The sequence below is a fragment of the Strix aluco genome, chromosome 2 (assembly GCF_031877795.1).
Source record: "Strix aluco isolate bStrAlu1 chromosome 2, bStrAlu1.hap1, whole genome shotgun sequence".
NCBI classification, from domain to species: Eukaryota; Metazoa; Chordata; class Aves; order Strigiformes; family Strigidae; genus Strix; species Strix aluco.
In genome coordinates, this window is record NC_133932.1 from 34,835,603 (window position 1) to 34,851,624 (window position 16,022).

At 35.2% G+C, this 16,022-nt stretch overlaps 1 protein-coding gene across 6 annotated transcripts in view; it reads left to right on the forward strand.

The window, feature by feature from the left end:
• Positions 1-16,022, forward strand: part of ITSN1 (intersectin 1) — a 148,423-nt gene that overhangs the window by 82,980 nt on the left and 49,421 nt on the right. For all 6 annotated transcript variants that reach the window (XM_074814283.1, XM_074814284.1, XM_074814286.1 and 3 more), the window contains 6 exons: positions 2,663-2,892; positions 4,269-4,390; positions 11,138-11,382; positions 13,007-13,166; positions 14,025-14,230; positions 14,934-15,016. In XM_074814283.1, the coding sequence (XP_074670384.1) occupies positions 2,663-2,892; positions 4,269-4,390; positions 11,138-11,382; positions 13,007-13,166; positions 14,025-14,230; positions 14,934-15,016 (1,046 nt within the window). The remainder of the gene's footprint in view (positions 1-2,662; positions 2,893-4,268; positions 4,391-11,137; positions 11,383-13,006; positions 13,167-14,024; positions 14,231-14,933; positions 15,017-16,022) is intronic.

Sequence of the window (16,022 nt, forward strand, 5' to 3'; positions counted from 1 at the left end):
GTGGGTAAATCCCACATTAGAGGTCATATTTCACAGTAATGAACACATCAGGAATCCCGAAGTAAGGAAAAGAGCAGAATGTCAGGTTTTCTGTTCCTAACCCCAAGCTGTGGTGCTCACCCCTAGGCCTGTGTTTCTTGAGCTTCTCTGTCTCTTATTCCCTTCCTTGTCTTCAGCTCATGACACTAGCTTCCATAACAATCAAACAAAAAAATTCTGCAGCTTCTGTGAAAGGAAAAAAGAAATCACACATACCTTGCACCCCCACCACCCCAGGATACATTTTCATCAGCTCTTTTCGCTCCAGTAGTTAGAGCAAATTTGTTTTATAAGTATGGGAAGACTTAACCACTCTACTAGAACATAATTAAAAACTCAATTTCTCATTTAAAGCCTATCTGACTAAACTCACCAGGTAAGACACCACTCAAAAGAAAATTGAGCTCTGTATGCCAGTGTGATGCAGCTTCAGTGTTGCAACAAAACTGTTGAGTAATTTTGGCTCTGAATACTTTGCAAATGAATGTACAAAGGACAAATTCAGCAATTAAGATAGGATATTTGTCAGAACAGTGAATTTATTAACTTGTTAGATGACTTTACACTGAAGGCAGAAAAGTGTGGCAGTATTTCATAAAGGAGGAAGTGATATCCTTCACACTGGTGTCCTAACCTCTACTCATGGTATACTGATGTGGAATATTAAAATGGTATCAACAATATCATTGAGAACCAAAGATTTTTTTTGAGCTCGTAAGTTAGTAGATGCCATCTTAAACAGATACTGGGTACCTTCACATCTCTCAGAAAGTATTCCTGTTAACTCCAAACTTACATTGATAGAGATGAGATTTTTGCCCTCTGGTGCCAACCTACTGTTTGGAGAGTGGATTTTTCCCCTCAGGGAATTATTTTTTCTTTCACATGTTTTTTGGCCGGGAATTTATGTTGTCTTTGGACAAAATATGTTCTATATAGTAGGCTAAGTCTGTAATGACCAGCTTGTTACACATTTGTCATTAATTTTGTAAGTATGAAGAAAGTATAGAAGTGGAATAGGTCATGGAACAAAATAAAGCACACTATGCATCTGTTATAGCCCTTTAGAGTTACCTTTATTGGTGCAAATTGTTTCTAGCAGAGAATATTTATTCTTTTCTTCTGTTGTCTTGTCCTGTGTTGGAAGGGAAGGACTTGATAGCTTTCACAGTTGGGAATATGAAATTTTCAGAATAGTTCTGTAAGAGCTTGCAGATACTTTTACACCTTGCCCCTCAACAGGAGGATCAGGACTGCTGTATTTTCTGATTACCGCTTTCTTTTTTTTTCTGATTTGGCTATTTTGAGTCTTACCTAGGGATGCTTGTGGCTTTGAGAAAATCAGCAGAACCATTTCATTTCATCAATATTTCTGACTTCTTCCCGCATTTTAGAGCTGAAGTCAGTGCTGAGCAGATAAAAATTGAAGTGTATAATTTGCTGCTTATTGGGTTTCAGAGAAAACTTTATGCTAAGAATTCATTATTGAAAATGTCTGGTGATAGCTGTAGTTGGTATCTACAGGCCTAGATTAAATAAAAGGAATTGTGGAGCAAATGAAAATGGTAACTTTCAGTGCTGATATAATGGGATACTCAGATTGCTTGAATTAGACTGGGAAGAGATTTTCAAAAGCAGCCTTGCAGTTACATGGAACTGAAGGGCTTATGTCTGGCTTTGTAGATGCCAAGGAGTTTTGTTTCTTCAGCCAAAGGATACTTTTTTTTTTCCCCTCTTCCTCCTTTCTCCATATGGTTTATCACTTAAAACAACTGCATAGGATTTATGAATCCCATGGAGAACTATGAAAAGAAAATACACAAATATTGCTGAATTCCCAAGTTGAGACTCAGGTGATGTTGAGTTGAAGAGGTGGAACTGAAAGTGTTAAGATACTGAATGTTATAAAGCTTATGATTTTCAGAGCATTGCGAGCTGAGTAAGACTGTTCTAGGACACCTGTGTAAAGTTTCATGCAATAATTAGAAAAAGACAGGTAACTATTTGTTTTCATGTCACTGTAGAGGAGAAGAGATTACAGCCTCAATAAAGAAGGTAAAGTTTAGCATTTACAAATTTCTGAAGAACTCTTTACAACAGAAAATAGTTTCAAATGTTTTTTCCCATCTTACATTCAGCTGCAAAACATAACTAGTTTATCATTTCTGTATACTCAGGTTGCTATGTACCTCTTTTAGAACTTTGTGGAATTGTATTGTAAAGGTACAGAGTTGATATGTGAGTTAAAATAAAAAATGATATTAAGGGTAGTTTTTTCAATGCAAAGACAAAGCAGCTCAAGGTAATGGAGGCCTGCACTTAGTAGTAGGTTACACGAAATAGTGTTCCGTCACTTGTCTGAGTCACAAGTCTTTCTTCATGAATACATATGGAGTCGTAGCAAATGTTCCTGAACATTTCTCCTTTGCTCTCTAGGAATTATTGTGTAAGAAGGTATTGTGACGTGGTTGATAAATCACCAAAATAAAATTAACAGCTCTTATAAGGTATGCAAAAGCCATAAAGAGTACACTTTATACTACAGATCACACACAAGGGCAACTAACTTTTATGGTCTTTTGTCTGACTGGCTTAAAAAAAACCCACTTTAATTGTCCAACAGGCGAATCCAGGAACGCGATAAACAGCGGCTAGATCGAGTGCAACCAGAAGAAGAACTTCAGTGGCAAAAAAAAATTCAGGAAGATGAAAAGCAAAAAAGGGAAGAAATAACCAAGAAGAAGGAAAGTGAGGATAAGGGGAAACAGGAAATGCAAGAGAAACTGAGTAAGCTTTTCCAACCACATCAAGAGCCAATCAAGCCAGCTGTCCAGGCTCCTTGGTCAAATGCAGGTAGAGTTAAAAATCAAGAAATGCAGTTGCACATGCCTCCTGAACAATTATTTTCTGGTTTGTCTTTCCATTTAATACAGAAGAATATTATGTTTCAAGATTGGATTGCTAGCCTGATTAAAGTAAATCATGTATGGATTGAGGTCTGGACTCCAAAAAGTTTTTCTTTTAGACTTCAATATTCTTCCTAAAGTATGGTGTTTAGCAGACTGTAAAGGACAGTTGATGAGACTTATAGTATCAATTGAAGATAAAATCTTAGCTGTAAGTTGTTGTAAGATCTTGATGCAAGATGTCAAAAATTATTTCTGTACTTTTCTTTACAATTCTTATTTTGGTGTGGAACATATGCCCTGGGATTTTTTAGAGTAGTAGCAATATGTAATTTTATTTAGTTAGTCCTTTTTCGTATTTCCCGTTCCATGTGCATGTTACTTACTCAACAAATGACCTGAAGTTTAATTCCCTTTTTTCTGCTACATACGCAATCACTTTCAGCTGAGAGCTTTTTCTCTGCATTATAGCCTGATTTTTGCCCATATTGGGAATCATGGTTCCCCCCGTAAGTGGCTTTGATACATATACAAGAGAACTGATTGGGAATGTAATATTTGTTTAAATATTTGATCAAAGAATTGTGTAAAAGGGAAATTACCTTCTATCGTCTAGCCCAAATCTAGAATTGACAATCAAATATGTCCTCTTGCTAGGTTTTATTTGTGCAGAGTAGCAGAGGGCACTTTTATGACTGAATAGGCAAAATAAGAAGCACATTATACAAGAGCAATTTAGCTTATATCTTTGGGGTTTTTCTTTATTTTTTGTTTCTAACAATGCATCTTTAGCATGTAATTTTTTTAAAACACCATCTGTAAGTGACCTCTTTCCAGCCAGTCTGTGTGTACTAGGACATTTTGAAACATCTTTCTTGGAAGTATAATCAGGTTGCAAATGAAGCTGCTACACAAGCAGGCTCTAAAAGTATTTGGGATACCTTTGATATATGCAAGAACATCACTGTTTGAGTTGAACCTATGGCTGACCAGATTTAACCTACAAAAGCATTTGAGAAGTCATGTATGTTGCATCATAAGTACATGATTCTTTCTATGAAAATAGTTGTATATATCATAGAAGTTAAAATATAGTAATATTTTACCTGATGTTTAGAAGAGAAAATAGTAAGAAAAATGTATTTTAAATAATTCATTTTCATATTTCCACTTCTGTAAAAGGGGGATAATACACTTCCTGCAGACAATGTAAGGTTTGTTAAGTTTTGTCTCCACTTTCACCTCATTTTTCAAATATTTAAAAATAATGTGTTTTGATTATTTTTTTTTCCTTTGTATCTGTTTTTTTTTTCCTTTGCTCAGAAAAAGCTCCTTTAACCATTTCTGCTCAGGAGGATGTAAAAATAGTGTATTATAGAGCACTGTATCCTTTCGAATCAAGAAGCCACGACGAAATCACTATTCAGCCTGGCGACATAGTCATGGTAAGAAGGGATTGTGATGTTGCTTGAAAAAATGACTTAAACTTTTGCTCTCGTATGCTTGAATTTATATATGGCAAGATTTTTTACAGACTCAAGAAAAATACTTCATTGAATTTCAAAATGATGTGATACGACACAGTAACCCTTTAATAATAATGGATAGATTCTTACAGTTCATTGGAAGTGTAAAGTTTAAACATAATCTATGAGTAGATCATATCAGTTTTAGTATGCTGAGCTATGTGTGTGTCTCAATGTATTTGACTCTCAAAGGTTCCTATACAGAAGTTACCTCAGCGAGAGATTTTTTTGTTCTCCAGGGTACCTAGGAAATAAACTTACAGTTATTTTCTATTGAGAGAGTAGCTATTTTGTGTGGTATCAAAAACTGGCTTTCATAAATAAAGTATGTTTCTAGTAAGAAATTTACCTTTTTATAAGAATAGTACCAAAGCAGTGTAAAATTTTGAATTTGAAAAATTGCCTTTATTAAGAGAGTGTGATGTCTAGTATAATACTATGTGAAACAGTTACACTAAACTACAAGATGACTACACTTCTGTCATGATCACATAAACATTAACATAGTCTTTGTATGGTGGTGATACTTCTTTGGTAATACTGGAAATTTTTATGCAACTCTTTTGGTGACAGTTTTTGACATAATCTAACATAATTGTAATTTGGGATTGTTTGTATGATAATTTAGTCTTTTTTTTAAATCTACTTAACGCTTTTGTGAGATACTTTTACATTTGTTTTAAAGAGGGTATACAGTAGGTAAAATGTAAATTCTAAAAATGGAAACTTCAAAACCTAAAAATTTGGTTGCAGGTGTGTTGGTACAGAATAATTTCCTTTTTTTTTTTAAGTAGATGATGGGATATGGGCATATGGTTAACTTATAACTTGTGTTAAACTCTAAAGCAATATTCTGCTTTTGTCTCTAATCTCTAAAATTATAGTTCTGTTGTTAATGACTGCAGTTATTAAATGTGTATATTAATATTAATAAATTACTAGTATGATCTTAACATGCATATGTCTATTCATAACGAAAATTCCTAGTGTAACTATTAAATGATACCTTGTTCACTGTGGGAAAGTGTATTCATTATAGTGTTCTACACAGCAAAACAGATTTTAAGAGCTATTGCGTTTTGACATAGTTCAATAAGAATGGATTTTGGAAAAACTGCACTCTGTAAACTCACATAAATTGTAAGGTGTAATGATAACTATTTTTTAAAACACATGTATTCTGGGGAGATGAGCATCTCTCAGCCTTTTTGGTTTGGGGTATTTTTTTTTTTTTTTAATTGATTCAGCTCTCTCACACTGAAGTGTTTGTAGCATTAGAATCTGCTTTGGGAAAACAAAAGGTGGATCCTGGATTAGTAGCACTACTGAATGACTCAGGAAGAGGCCCAATGCCATTCTGAATAGCAGTGCAATGCGGTGGTGTTCTGCATCAAGAAATAGTATTGGTCAGTCAGCTGTTAAATGACAGAGGACACAGGTACATGGGTTGCCTTAAGCTATTGAAAAATGCTGTGTTTTCTTGCTTTCTTGGAAAATAGATTGTAGTTTAGGCATATAAGTGAACTGGTTTTTTTCCTTGAGGAAGAGCGATCACTATTAGGTAGACTTGCAGGGAAATAACATCTTTGCCAAAAGATATGATTTTAGGGAGCATTTCACACATTTTAAATAGAGACTTTGAGGTAATGTGAGTCTTTCTGTATGTTACTTTTGGACTTTCTTTTAATTTACTCTACAAAAGTAGGGTAACTACTCTCAATTTTCTTTATTTAACTTACTTTTGACAGTAATTAAACCTGATGACTGATTCTTGTGGGATTTATCTCCTGCTCTGTAGTAATTGCTTAAATGGGCTACTCTTAGAAAAGTTGATGTAAGAAAGACACTTTTGTGAAATGTGTTATAATTCTGCCTTGCTTTAAATCATTGCTTTCCTGATGGAGGTTAAAAGGGAATGGGTAAGTGTGCTATATGACTGTTAGGAAGTCTATGCAATTTATTCATTTTCGTAAATACAGATTTTGTTACCATGTAGTTTACTTGTTTTTGAATTCACCTAGGGTAAAATTAACAAACTAGCTCCCACTGTCAAAAGTAATTTAAGTGCAATGGACCAGAACTTACTTTTGATAATGGGCATTTGGACTCCTAGACTCTTCTCTGTCCTTAAGTGTTTGTCGTGTCCTGTGGTTCTAAAAGGTTCGAGTCAGTTATGTTTTTTGGAAAATAGTAATTTACAAGCTTACATGTTAAAGTGTGTCTAATGTATGACATAAATGCGACTCTGTAGTTAAGCTGACATGTACAGTTAGGAGTTTACTGTGTGCCACAAAGTAAGTATTGCTTAGAATAACTGTGTTCTAACATAGGCAAATTTAGTGCTTCACCATTTTAAAACTTATAAATGGCTTTGTGTGTGCAGGCTTGTGCAATCATGTCCTGTAATCATACAGTTGTACAGAAGATACCACCTAAACTGTAACTGCTATTAGCAAAGAATCCAGCTGAAGCCCAAATCCACTGACTGCGCACATGGGAACCAGGCCTAAATCCTGGATGTAAATAAGACTGCAGAATTTATGTCAGAATGACTTGTGGCTTTAATAGACGTATAGCTTGTAAATAGTTTTTACAGCACTGTAATGCACTTTTACACTGTGCATGAATCTTGAGACCTGTCTTGGTGGAAATGAGGGAGAAGGATGAGGGTTTATTCTGAAAGGAAAAGTATTTGCAAATTTGAGGAGGGCTTTCTTCTGCCTGACTTTCCAGTACATGTTAGTTATCTGTAGCACTGATGCATCTTGTGTAATGGTTCAGAGAATGTGTGGGATGTGGGCAGTACTTTTTTAATTCTTCCACTTTGTAATTGCAGGATTTTTGTATTTCCTTTTAACTTGGATTTCTGCTTTCTCTGCTTCTTACCTTTCTATGTACTTTAAATTTCTTTCACTGTAAGCTAGATTGTTCATACTCCTAACTATAACTTAATCAAACTTTTGTCTGGGAACAGATATTCTGAGCCAAGAAAGCCATGCCTCTTTCAGGACTCTGTCTATTCAAGAAGTTACATTTCTATTATGTGTATGAATATATGTATACAGTGTATGGAATTCTTTTCTTTTGGATAGCTCTCTTACAAAGCAAGTCCTGCTGGCATTTGCTGCTGTTAGGCTCCAGCTTGAAGTGAATGAATGGATTCTGTTGTTGCTGGTAGTGTTTTATGTAACACAGCTTATTTAAATAAACTTAAGCATAATTCAGTGAAATACAGGTGAATTATTGAATTACTGAAATGTAGTGGTTCTGATAGCAGGAGAACATAAATTAAACAGGAAGTTCATAAGCTTCCATGGAAAGCCTAAACAAATTCATAATGATAGTTTCTCATCAGTTTTGTTAGTTATGGATTGTCAGAGTTTGAATGTTCTTTGTATTAGACACAGACAGCCTTGTTGTGTTAGATCCTGTGTAGGCGTAATCAGCATCTGGCCTCTGGCCTGCAGAGCTTACATTCAACATTATAACAGCAGTTGCAGTAGTCTCAAAATACCTTGATCAAAAGCCTACAAGTGGAGTAGAATTAAAATGGTCATTTAATGGATAGGTAGTTGAACAAAACAATGGTACTCTGTTTAGGTATGATCAGATACTTTTTGTGAGAGTATTAAGGTTTGGCCTCATATGTAGAGTGAATATCTACCATGAAACAGGGCTTCTCTTTTTGTGTGCATGCACTGCTAGTGATACACAAGCCAGGTCAAAGCAGAGTGGGCCTACTGTTGCCAGAGAAACTAACTGGACCTATTGCTTTTGCTGCTAAGAGTTGGGTTGCTGTTACTCCTGTCACTTGTGTTCAGTCACCGGAACTATATAGTTGTAAGCCATGACTCTAAAGTACAGCAGAATAAATAAAAAATAAATAAAAAACCACACACACTAAAATTCACTACCCAAGTGTGCATTTAAAGTCAAGTTGTGTTTTGGAAAAAAATAATCTTGGGGTAGTTTGTGGTAGGGACTTGGGCGTGGTGGGTGTAAAACTATAAGAAAATTAGAACAAATGAATTTTAAAAGGTTCAGAGGAATTTATTTAAAGTTCCAGCACTGTACTACAAGAACAGATACAAATTGTATTTTATATGAATAACGGAGAAACCAGATTTTTTTATTAATTATAGAGTTAAAATTATCCTTCGAAGTGCCTTTTTATGAGTATGCATAGAAAACTTAATTGAATTGAATACGCATAAATTCGGCTATCCTAATAGGCTGTTTTATGAATTATTTTAACTTAAAACCATCTTCTAAAGAGACATTAAATTGGTTGTTTTTAAAACACTTTGATGGTTTTTTTTCTCTGCTTGTAAAAAACATTTATTTCTGAAAAATCACAATGGTTTCTGTATGACTGTAATTCATTTCAAAGATGCCCTTTTTAGAACATCACTGTAACAAATTTTTTTGGCTTTTCATTCCTGATTCTGTGTTAGTGATTCTAGTTACTACCTGACCAACTGAATGAGAGTAGAAACTGTGACTATTATTACTGTTTAGATTATTCAATTTGTCATCAGGTGCTGATAATCCATTTCTCCCTCTCTCTCCCAAGAGTCACCCTCTGCTGTGACCTTCCATCACTCATACTGCTGTTTTAACAATCCTATTCAGTGCTGCAGTGGAAATTTTGCTCTGCACTGCAGTAAGACCACATGGAACTGGTCAAGCATGTAGTCCGTTTATTTCTGGGTTTGCTTTGAGTTAATAGGGACTGAGACAGAAGATGGACCCAACAAAAAAGCAGAAAGAGTGGATTGTTTTGCACCAAAAGAGGGGTGTGGGATGCAAATTACAATAGGAGGCAGTCAGAGAGTCAACAAGTGGCCTAAGGCAAAGCAGTCTATCAAATGAGTAGTCCAGGGACAATCAGAGGCAGAAGCTTTGCTGCTTGGGTTTCAGTTACTTCTAGGCAAAAGAATGGTCCCACCTTTAGTCTAGAGTGACTAGTTTGCACCATTGCCACAAATAATATTTTTTGCCACTGATTTTTTTTTCTCCAAACAAGCAGCTGATTGGGTTATATTTTGCTGAAATTGATAGAGTTAATTCATAGGTGTGTTTCCAACTGTAGAAGCATCTAGCTCAAGATACTACTATATGCTATTTTCATATACTGTCATATACTGAAAACTCCTTTGGCTGAAAAGGACACTGTTTCCTCCTCCATGGTTCATGAAGCATTCTGTTATCAGCAAATCCCTCACAATGATAATGGGTTTTTAGGAAATAGTGCCAGGTGCTTTAGAAGTACAGATTTAAGCGTCTCTGACTGCTGTACTCTTATCTGCCACAGTCAACTGTTGAGTTATGCTGTTGTTTGAAACTGTTATGTATTTTGAAATACTGATTGCTACTGGCCTAGACAGATGAGAGAGATTCTTGCCAAAAAACAGCCACTGTGTAGGGTTGGTCATCTGACTTTTCATTACGGGCCTGGTGTTATTGCTGACTTGACCATTGCTGGGGAATCTGCAGCTACTCACAGCAGATTGTTGTACAAAGTAGGTATTATTTACATGTCAAGGGTGCAAACCCTATTCATATGTAAAGGATTGCTTGAAAACTGAGATTCTTTCGACCTATTGAAGAGATTAGATAGCTAGAACACCAAATTTACCAAAATTATTACCTTATTTCTTCTAAAAAGTTTCTGCAACTGACATTGCCTTGGAGGTATTTGGCCACCATATCCATTCACCAGGGGTAACAATAGTGAATTACTTTTCTCCTGCAATTCTTGCTGAATGTAGTTAGCTGCAGCTCACAGAATTTGAACTGATCACTTCTGCTGAAATAGCAGACTAAGGCAGTAGTCTGTCAGTAGAGCTTGGAGAACAAAAGTGTGAAATGTTTAAGAAAAATTAACAGGAAAGTGTGAGATTTCCAAAATCATAGCTTAACATGATTAAAAAGAATCAATAAGTAGGAATTAAATACAGCTGCAAGAATAGCCCTGTTTCATCCTGTCCTTTATGTCTTGGCAAAGATATCAGAGTGAGGGGAAAGAACAGAGGCCTGCAAATTTATGTATGAAAACTTACTGTGGAATTGTTTTGTATAGATACATTAGCAAATCTGTGGATTTGTTTTTAATTGTTCAATGGGCGTTTTTAATATGCTGTGGGGTTTTTGTTGTATTTTTTGCAAGAGAAAAATCGAGGCAAACTTGTTAAAAACTGCATTTTGTGTTAGTTAAACCAGAAATATCAATATTTAAGGGATTTCTCTAGAACTCACTTCTCTCAAGTCTGCTGTACTATGACAGACTTAAAAACAACTGTTTCAAAATCCATGCTTGGCTTATGCATTAGGACTGAAATAAAACTTTTTTACCTCATTACCAAGAAATCCTTCTGATTTTGGTTTGGGGGGGAAAAAAGAAAATAAAAAAGGAATTGCAATGCAGTATTGCATTGCAAAATGTTCCCTTATCTATTAATATGCTATTGAAGCTGTCAACATAATCCTCCAAAGAAAAATTAAATAACAACAAAATTCTGCCTAGGTGGAACTTGTATTTGTAATGAAGGTGTCATGTCTTTGTAAATAGAGAAAGTTAATTACCATGGATGAGATGGGTTGTTTTAAGTAACAATTCCATTTGTATGTTATGTTTCTTAACTTTCTAACTTAATGCATCTACAGGTGGATGAAAGCCAGACTGGAGAACCAGGGTGGCTTGGTGGAGAATTGAAGGGGAAAACTGGATGGTTCCCTGCAAACTATGCAGAGAAAATACCTGAAAACGAAGTTCCAGCTTCTGTAAAGCCAGCAGTTGAGGCAGCTGCTGCACCTAAAGTTTCTGTGCATGAAACCACTACATCAGTAGGAACTCCTGCTTCTACAGAGTGTACGACAACTGCCAATAACTGGGCAGACTTCAGTTCAACGTATGTTTGGGTAGTGATTATCACCTTAAATGTGGTGCAGTTCTTTTTTAATCAATTTGACAGTGGTGGCAGTTAAAACAGAATATCGAGATTGTAAAATAAAAATAGGTTGTTTGAAGCAAAATACTTTTTCTGTAGTAAATAGTTAAAAGAGCAACCTTGTGGAACTTCAGCCATGCTCCCATCGCTTGTGCCTGAGCAATGCAGGACACATCCCAAATAGGAGACATTCCTAAGTGAGGATGGTGACATAGTAGAAATCCCAAGGTGTTCACCTTCCTTCTCTTAATTTAATTGACACCAATCCTCATTGAAGGTTTCCAACTTGGATTATGCAAAAATATGATAATGACAGTGTTAACATGAAAAGATGATTTATTAATTCCTTATCACAACGTTAATAAGACTGATGTAAGTAGAACATGCGCCCTTCCCTAGATGTCTTGTTAACTCAACTTAGTGCTCTGTGCAGTATTATCAATGCTATGTAAATAGTGTTGGGTAGGTAATTGTCTTATCTTTTGATCATTTAATACATATTTATAAATAAAAATATAAATATCTTAGTGCAATATTACAGTACATAATATGTGCTATTTCAAAATTTTAATCAAATAGGTCACGGTAGCTTTTCTATTTATTTAAACTTTTTCTGTTTTACTACAAACAGTCATTTTTCTGAGGGGGGAGGGTAAGACTAAGTCTTGAGCTTCCTGGAGATGTCTGGCACATACTGGATTTTATTGTTTTGAATAAATCATACTTTTGACAAAGGTGTTTCTAGCCTAGGTGGATAATGCATGCTTTCATGCTTTTGATAAAAATTAATATTCAGTTTCAATACAAAGTGAATCCCAGAGCATTTATACTAATAATACTGTCCTTGACATGGGGTTAGGGATGGTTGTTAACATTCTAGGTGGACGATAATCGTTTACTCCAACTAATAGCACAAGCAACAGGCAAAGGAAACTTAGGTTTAAGATACGTGTTTTGTTTACACTCCTAGAGTTCAGGGGATTTTGTTCATTTAAGTGGGTATTTGGAAGCAGAGATGTGGATTATGAGATTTAATAGACATTTTAAAGGGCAAGAGATAACATAAAAAGGACAAGAGGTTGCATAAAACTCTAAAAGAGTTGAAAGAAGTCAGTAGGAAAGAATTTTAAGCAAAAGAAAAAAGATAAGGATTTGAATGAGAAGCAGCAAAACAATGTATAAGGGAAGGGGATGTGAGAAGTTAGTGATATGCAGGTGTGAAAATTTCAAACCAGTTTTGAAGAGAATTATGTGGGGTGTTTTTTTCTTTTGAGTTGCCTCTTTGCACTGTGTATAATACAGACTGCACTACTAGAACTTCTGTTGCGTGGGGCTCAGCTAAGAAATTCAACTAAATTGCAGGAACAGCTGGCCTTAGGTATCAAAGACAAGCAACTGTATTTTTAAGATAAATTTATTGTTAACCTATGTTTGATTGTACTACTTCCACCTGAGAGTTGTTATGGAATATTCAATTAAGAGAAGTTAACCTAGAATGTAGAAATTTTTTTCTGCTCAATCTTCCTGCATGAGTGTTTTTATTCAGTTGAAAACAGTAGGAATTACATTACTCTCTTCTTTTCAGATGGCCAACAAACACTAGTGAGAAACCAGAGACTGATAACTGGGATGCCTGGGCAGCTCAGCCGTCCTTGACTGTTCCCAGTGCAGGTCAGCTGCGGCAGCGATCAGCCTTCACTCCTGCCACTGTTACAGGATCATCTCCCTCTCCTGTCTTGGGTCAGGTGAGCACCTATAATTAATTAAAACCATTCTGACCCAGCACAAATATTTGGAAAGTGAAGTATGAACATTAGACATTCATTAAAACAGTCCCCTGAGATAGGTAAGCTATTTCAGCTTGGAGTGATGAACAGGTAGTGCATGTCCAGTTGTAAAAGCCATGGCAGAATTTAACACGAAGCCATTGCTGTGCTACTATTCTGTGCTGGCCTTTTTAGACTTTGGTGGTCCAGTCTTAATGTTTTGGCAGGATGCCAGTTTTGGGTCACTTCCTTGGGGCTTTCCTGAATCACATGACAACAACCTTCACTCCAAAGTGGATTATGTAGTTAAGTGGAATAGCAATGGCAAAGCTTCAGATCAGATGAATTCCATCCATCTGTTAAGGCATTTCCTTTTCCTCAACTGAACAACATACTGTTCTTGTAATCTAATATGTTCTGAAAAATGCTAAATATCTTAGTATCTTAGAGTAAAAAAAAAGTTGGAATATACAATGAATAACTTGCAGCAAAGCATCATTTTCCATAATCTTTACTTTAAGTCCTGCCAAAATAACTTAGTAAAGTTTTATTAAATGTATATCTTAATTGTAAAACTTTATTTAACTTGTTAAGCAAAACCTCTAATAATCTTGCACTGTATTGATTATGTATTAACAGATAGAAATGTAGGAGGACTGTAAACTTTTCTGGTGCTACTTTCTAAGCTTAACTGACTTTGTTTGCTTTATACAGTTGAGGGAGGGTCTGTGTATTTTGTTGCTATATAAGTAGCATAAGAATATAGTTCCTTAAGCAGGTTTCTTTATGAAAGGTGGTGCATGACTGACTTCTTTCCTTTTTTTAAAATTGCATTAGGGTGAGAAAGTGGAGGGGCTTCAAGCACAGGCTTTGTATCCTTGGAGAGCGAAAAAAGACAACCACCTTAATTTCAACAAAAATGATATCATCACAGTTTTGGAGCAGCAAGATATGTGGTGGTTTGGAGAGGTTCAAGGACAAAAGGGGTGGTTTCCTAAATCGTATGTGAAGCTTATTTCAGGCCCCATTAGGAAGTCAACGAGGTATTTTATTTGCTTTTACCGCACTTTACTTCTATACTGTATTAGTTAAACAAATATGAAGAGTTGCACAATTGAATTTTTAAAATTTAGAATCTACACTGTAAAAACTTCTTTTTTATATGACTCTCTTCTGGAAGGTTTTTGACTTCCAACCCTGGAAATTTGTGTGAGGAATAAGAAAACTGGCCTCAGTTCTCCTTGGGTCATGCATCACCAACAAAAGATCTGAAGCTTAATGAGCGGTCTTAATTTTATGTGACTTTGAGACTAAATAATTAGTGTATTGGATTTTATGAATTACAGCTATGTAAGTCATATCTTAGCTTTCCCCCAGATGATAAGGTATACTTCAAAACTTAATCACTTATTGTTACTCTTGGAGGATGAAACAATCAAAATCTGGTTCTGTGTAATGTGAAGGCAACATTAATGTTAGTAATATAAATTAGAATTATTTTAGATTATTTTTTTTTTCCTGAGGAAGAAGAGGAACTGCAGAAACTTGTGTATTTAAGGCAGTTACCTAAATGTAACTGTGACTGGCCATTGTATTTAAAAGCTTTAATTTGCATATTTACTGTCTCTTCTTTTAAAATGTAGGGAATTGCTTATGAATGCGTATGCATTTTTTTTATTTCTAAATATAATAATAACTTTTCTGAAGATATTTAATTTCTTAAATAACCATTATTTTCTTCTAAAGCATGGATTCTGGTTCCTCAGAAAGTCCTGCTAGTCTGAAAAGAGTAGCATCACCAGCAACAAAAGCAACTATGTCAGGTGAAGGTAAGCATTTAAAACCGAATGGTATTAATAGTATTTTACTATGTAATTAAATAGAATAAGTCTACTTATTGCTAGAAATAAGTTTAGAATCAGATCTTAGTATTTTTTAAGATCAGGCCTGTTAAAATTGAAGTGCAAATCAATTTGCCTCTAGAATAATTAAAAATTATTATAGTAAGGAATTATGTATGTGGTGTATATAGAAGAAATAATTTCACATGCCATTAAAATATCTTCTGTAGTTTGTACTGTTTCTTGTGTGAATATTTTGGTAACAATTCCTGATCTGGAAGGGTTTTTTGCAGAGCTCCAAATAAGCACATCTGTACCTGTACTTCATGATGTCTGGAATTATTAATAAATGTCTCCATTTCACCAAAAGCTCATTTCCAGTGTTTCATTAAAGCTCTTAATTAAAGAAATTACAGTCAGTTATAGAATGTTGTGGTTCTTATGGTCAAGGCTACCCCTTATTTTTAAAGATGGAGCCTGGGGCACAGACATATAATTGTCAGGCCTCTGAAGGCTTTTAAAAGGCTTGCATTCCTGGCTGTTACCACCCTTCAGCTGGAGGTTAATGTCTCCACACCAGTTTGTTAACAAACTGTGTGGGCACTCTTAATCCACTTCAGTGCAGAGTCAGCTAGGTTAATTTAAATCACAGTCAGAGTAAATCAACAAATCTAAATATAGGTTACAAATGAACATTTGTATATAATCTCTACAGCACACCTTAAGTATGTTAACTACAATTCTACATAGAATTTTAAGTGAAAGAGTCTCTGGTTACCGATGTATTTAATTTGCCACTGGCATGAGCACTACAGAAATGAAAGGAGGGAATGGTAAAGATCCATGTAACAAGGAAAGTGAGATAATCAGTCATTTCAAAATACAGCTAGTCTTGCTCACTATATATTTGAGGAAAAGCAATTGTAAAAATGCTAAGTCTGTTTTGTAAAGTATGGGATATCTCAGCTTATATGTTTGTATTAAAAAGGAACAC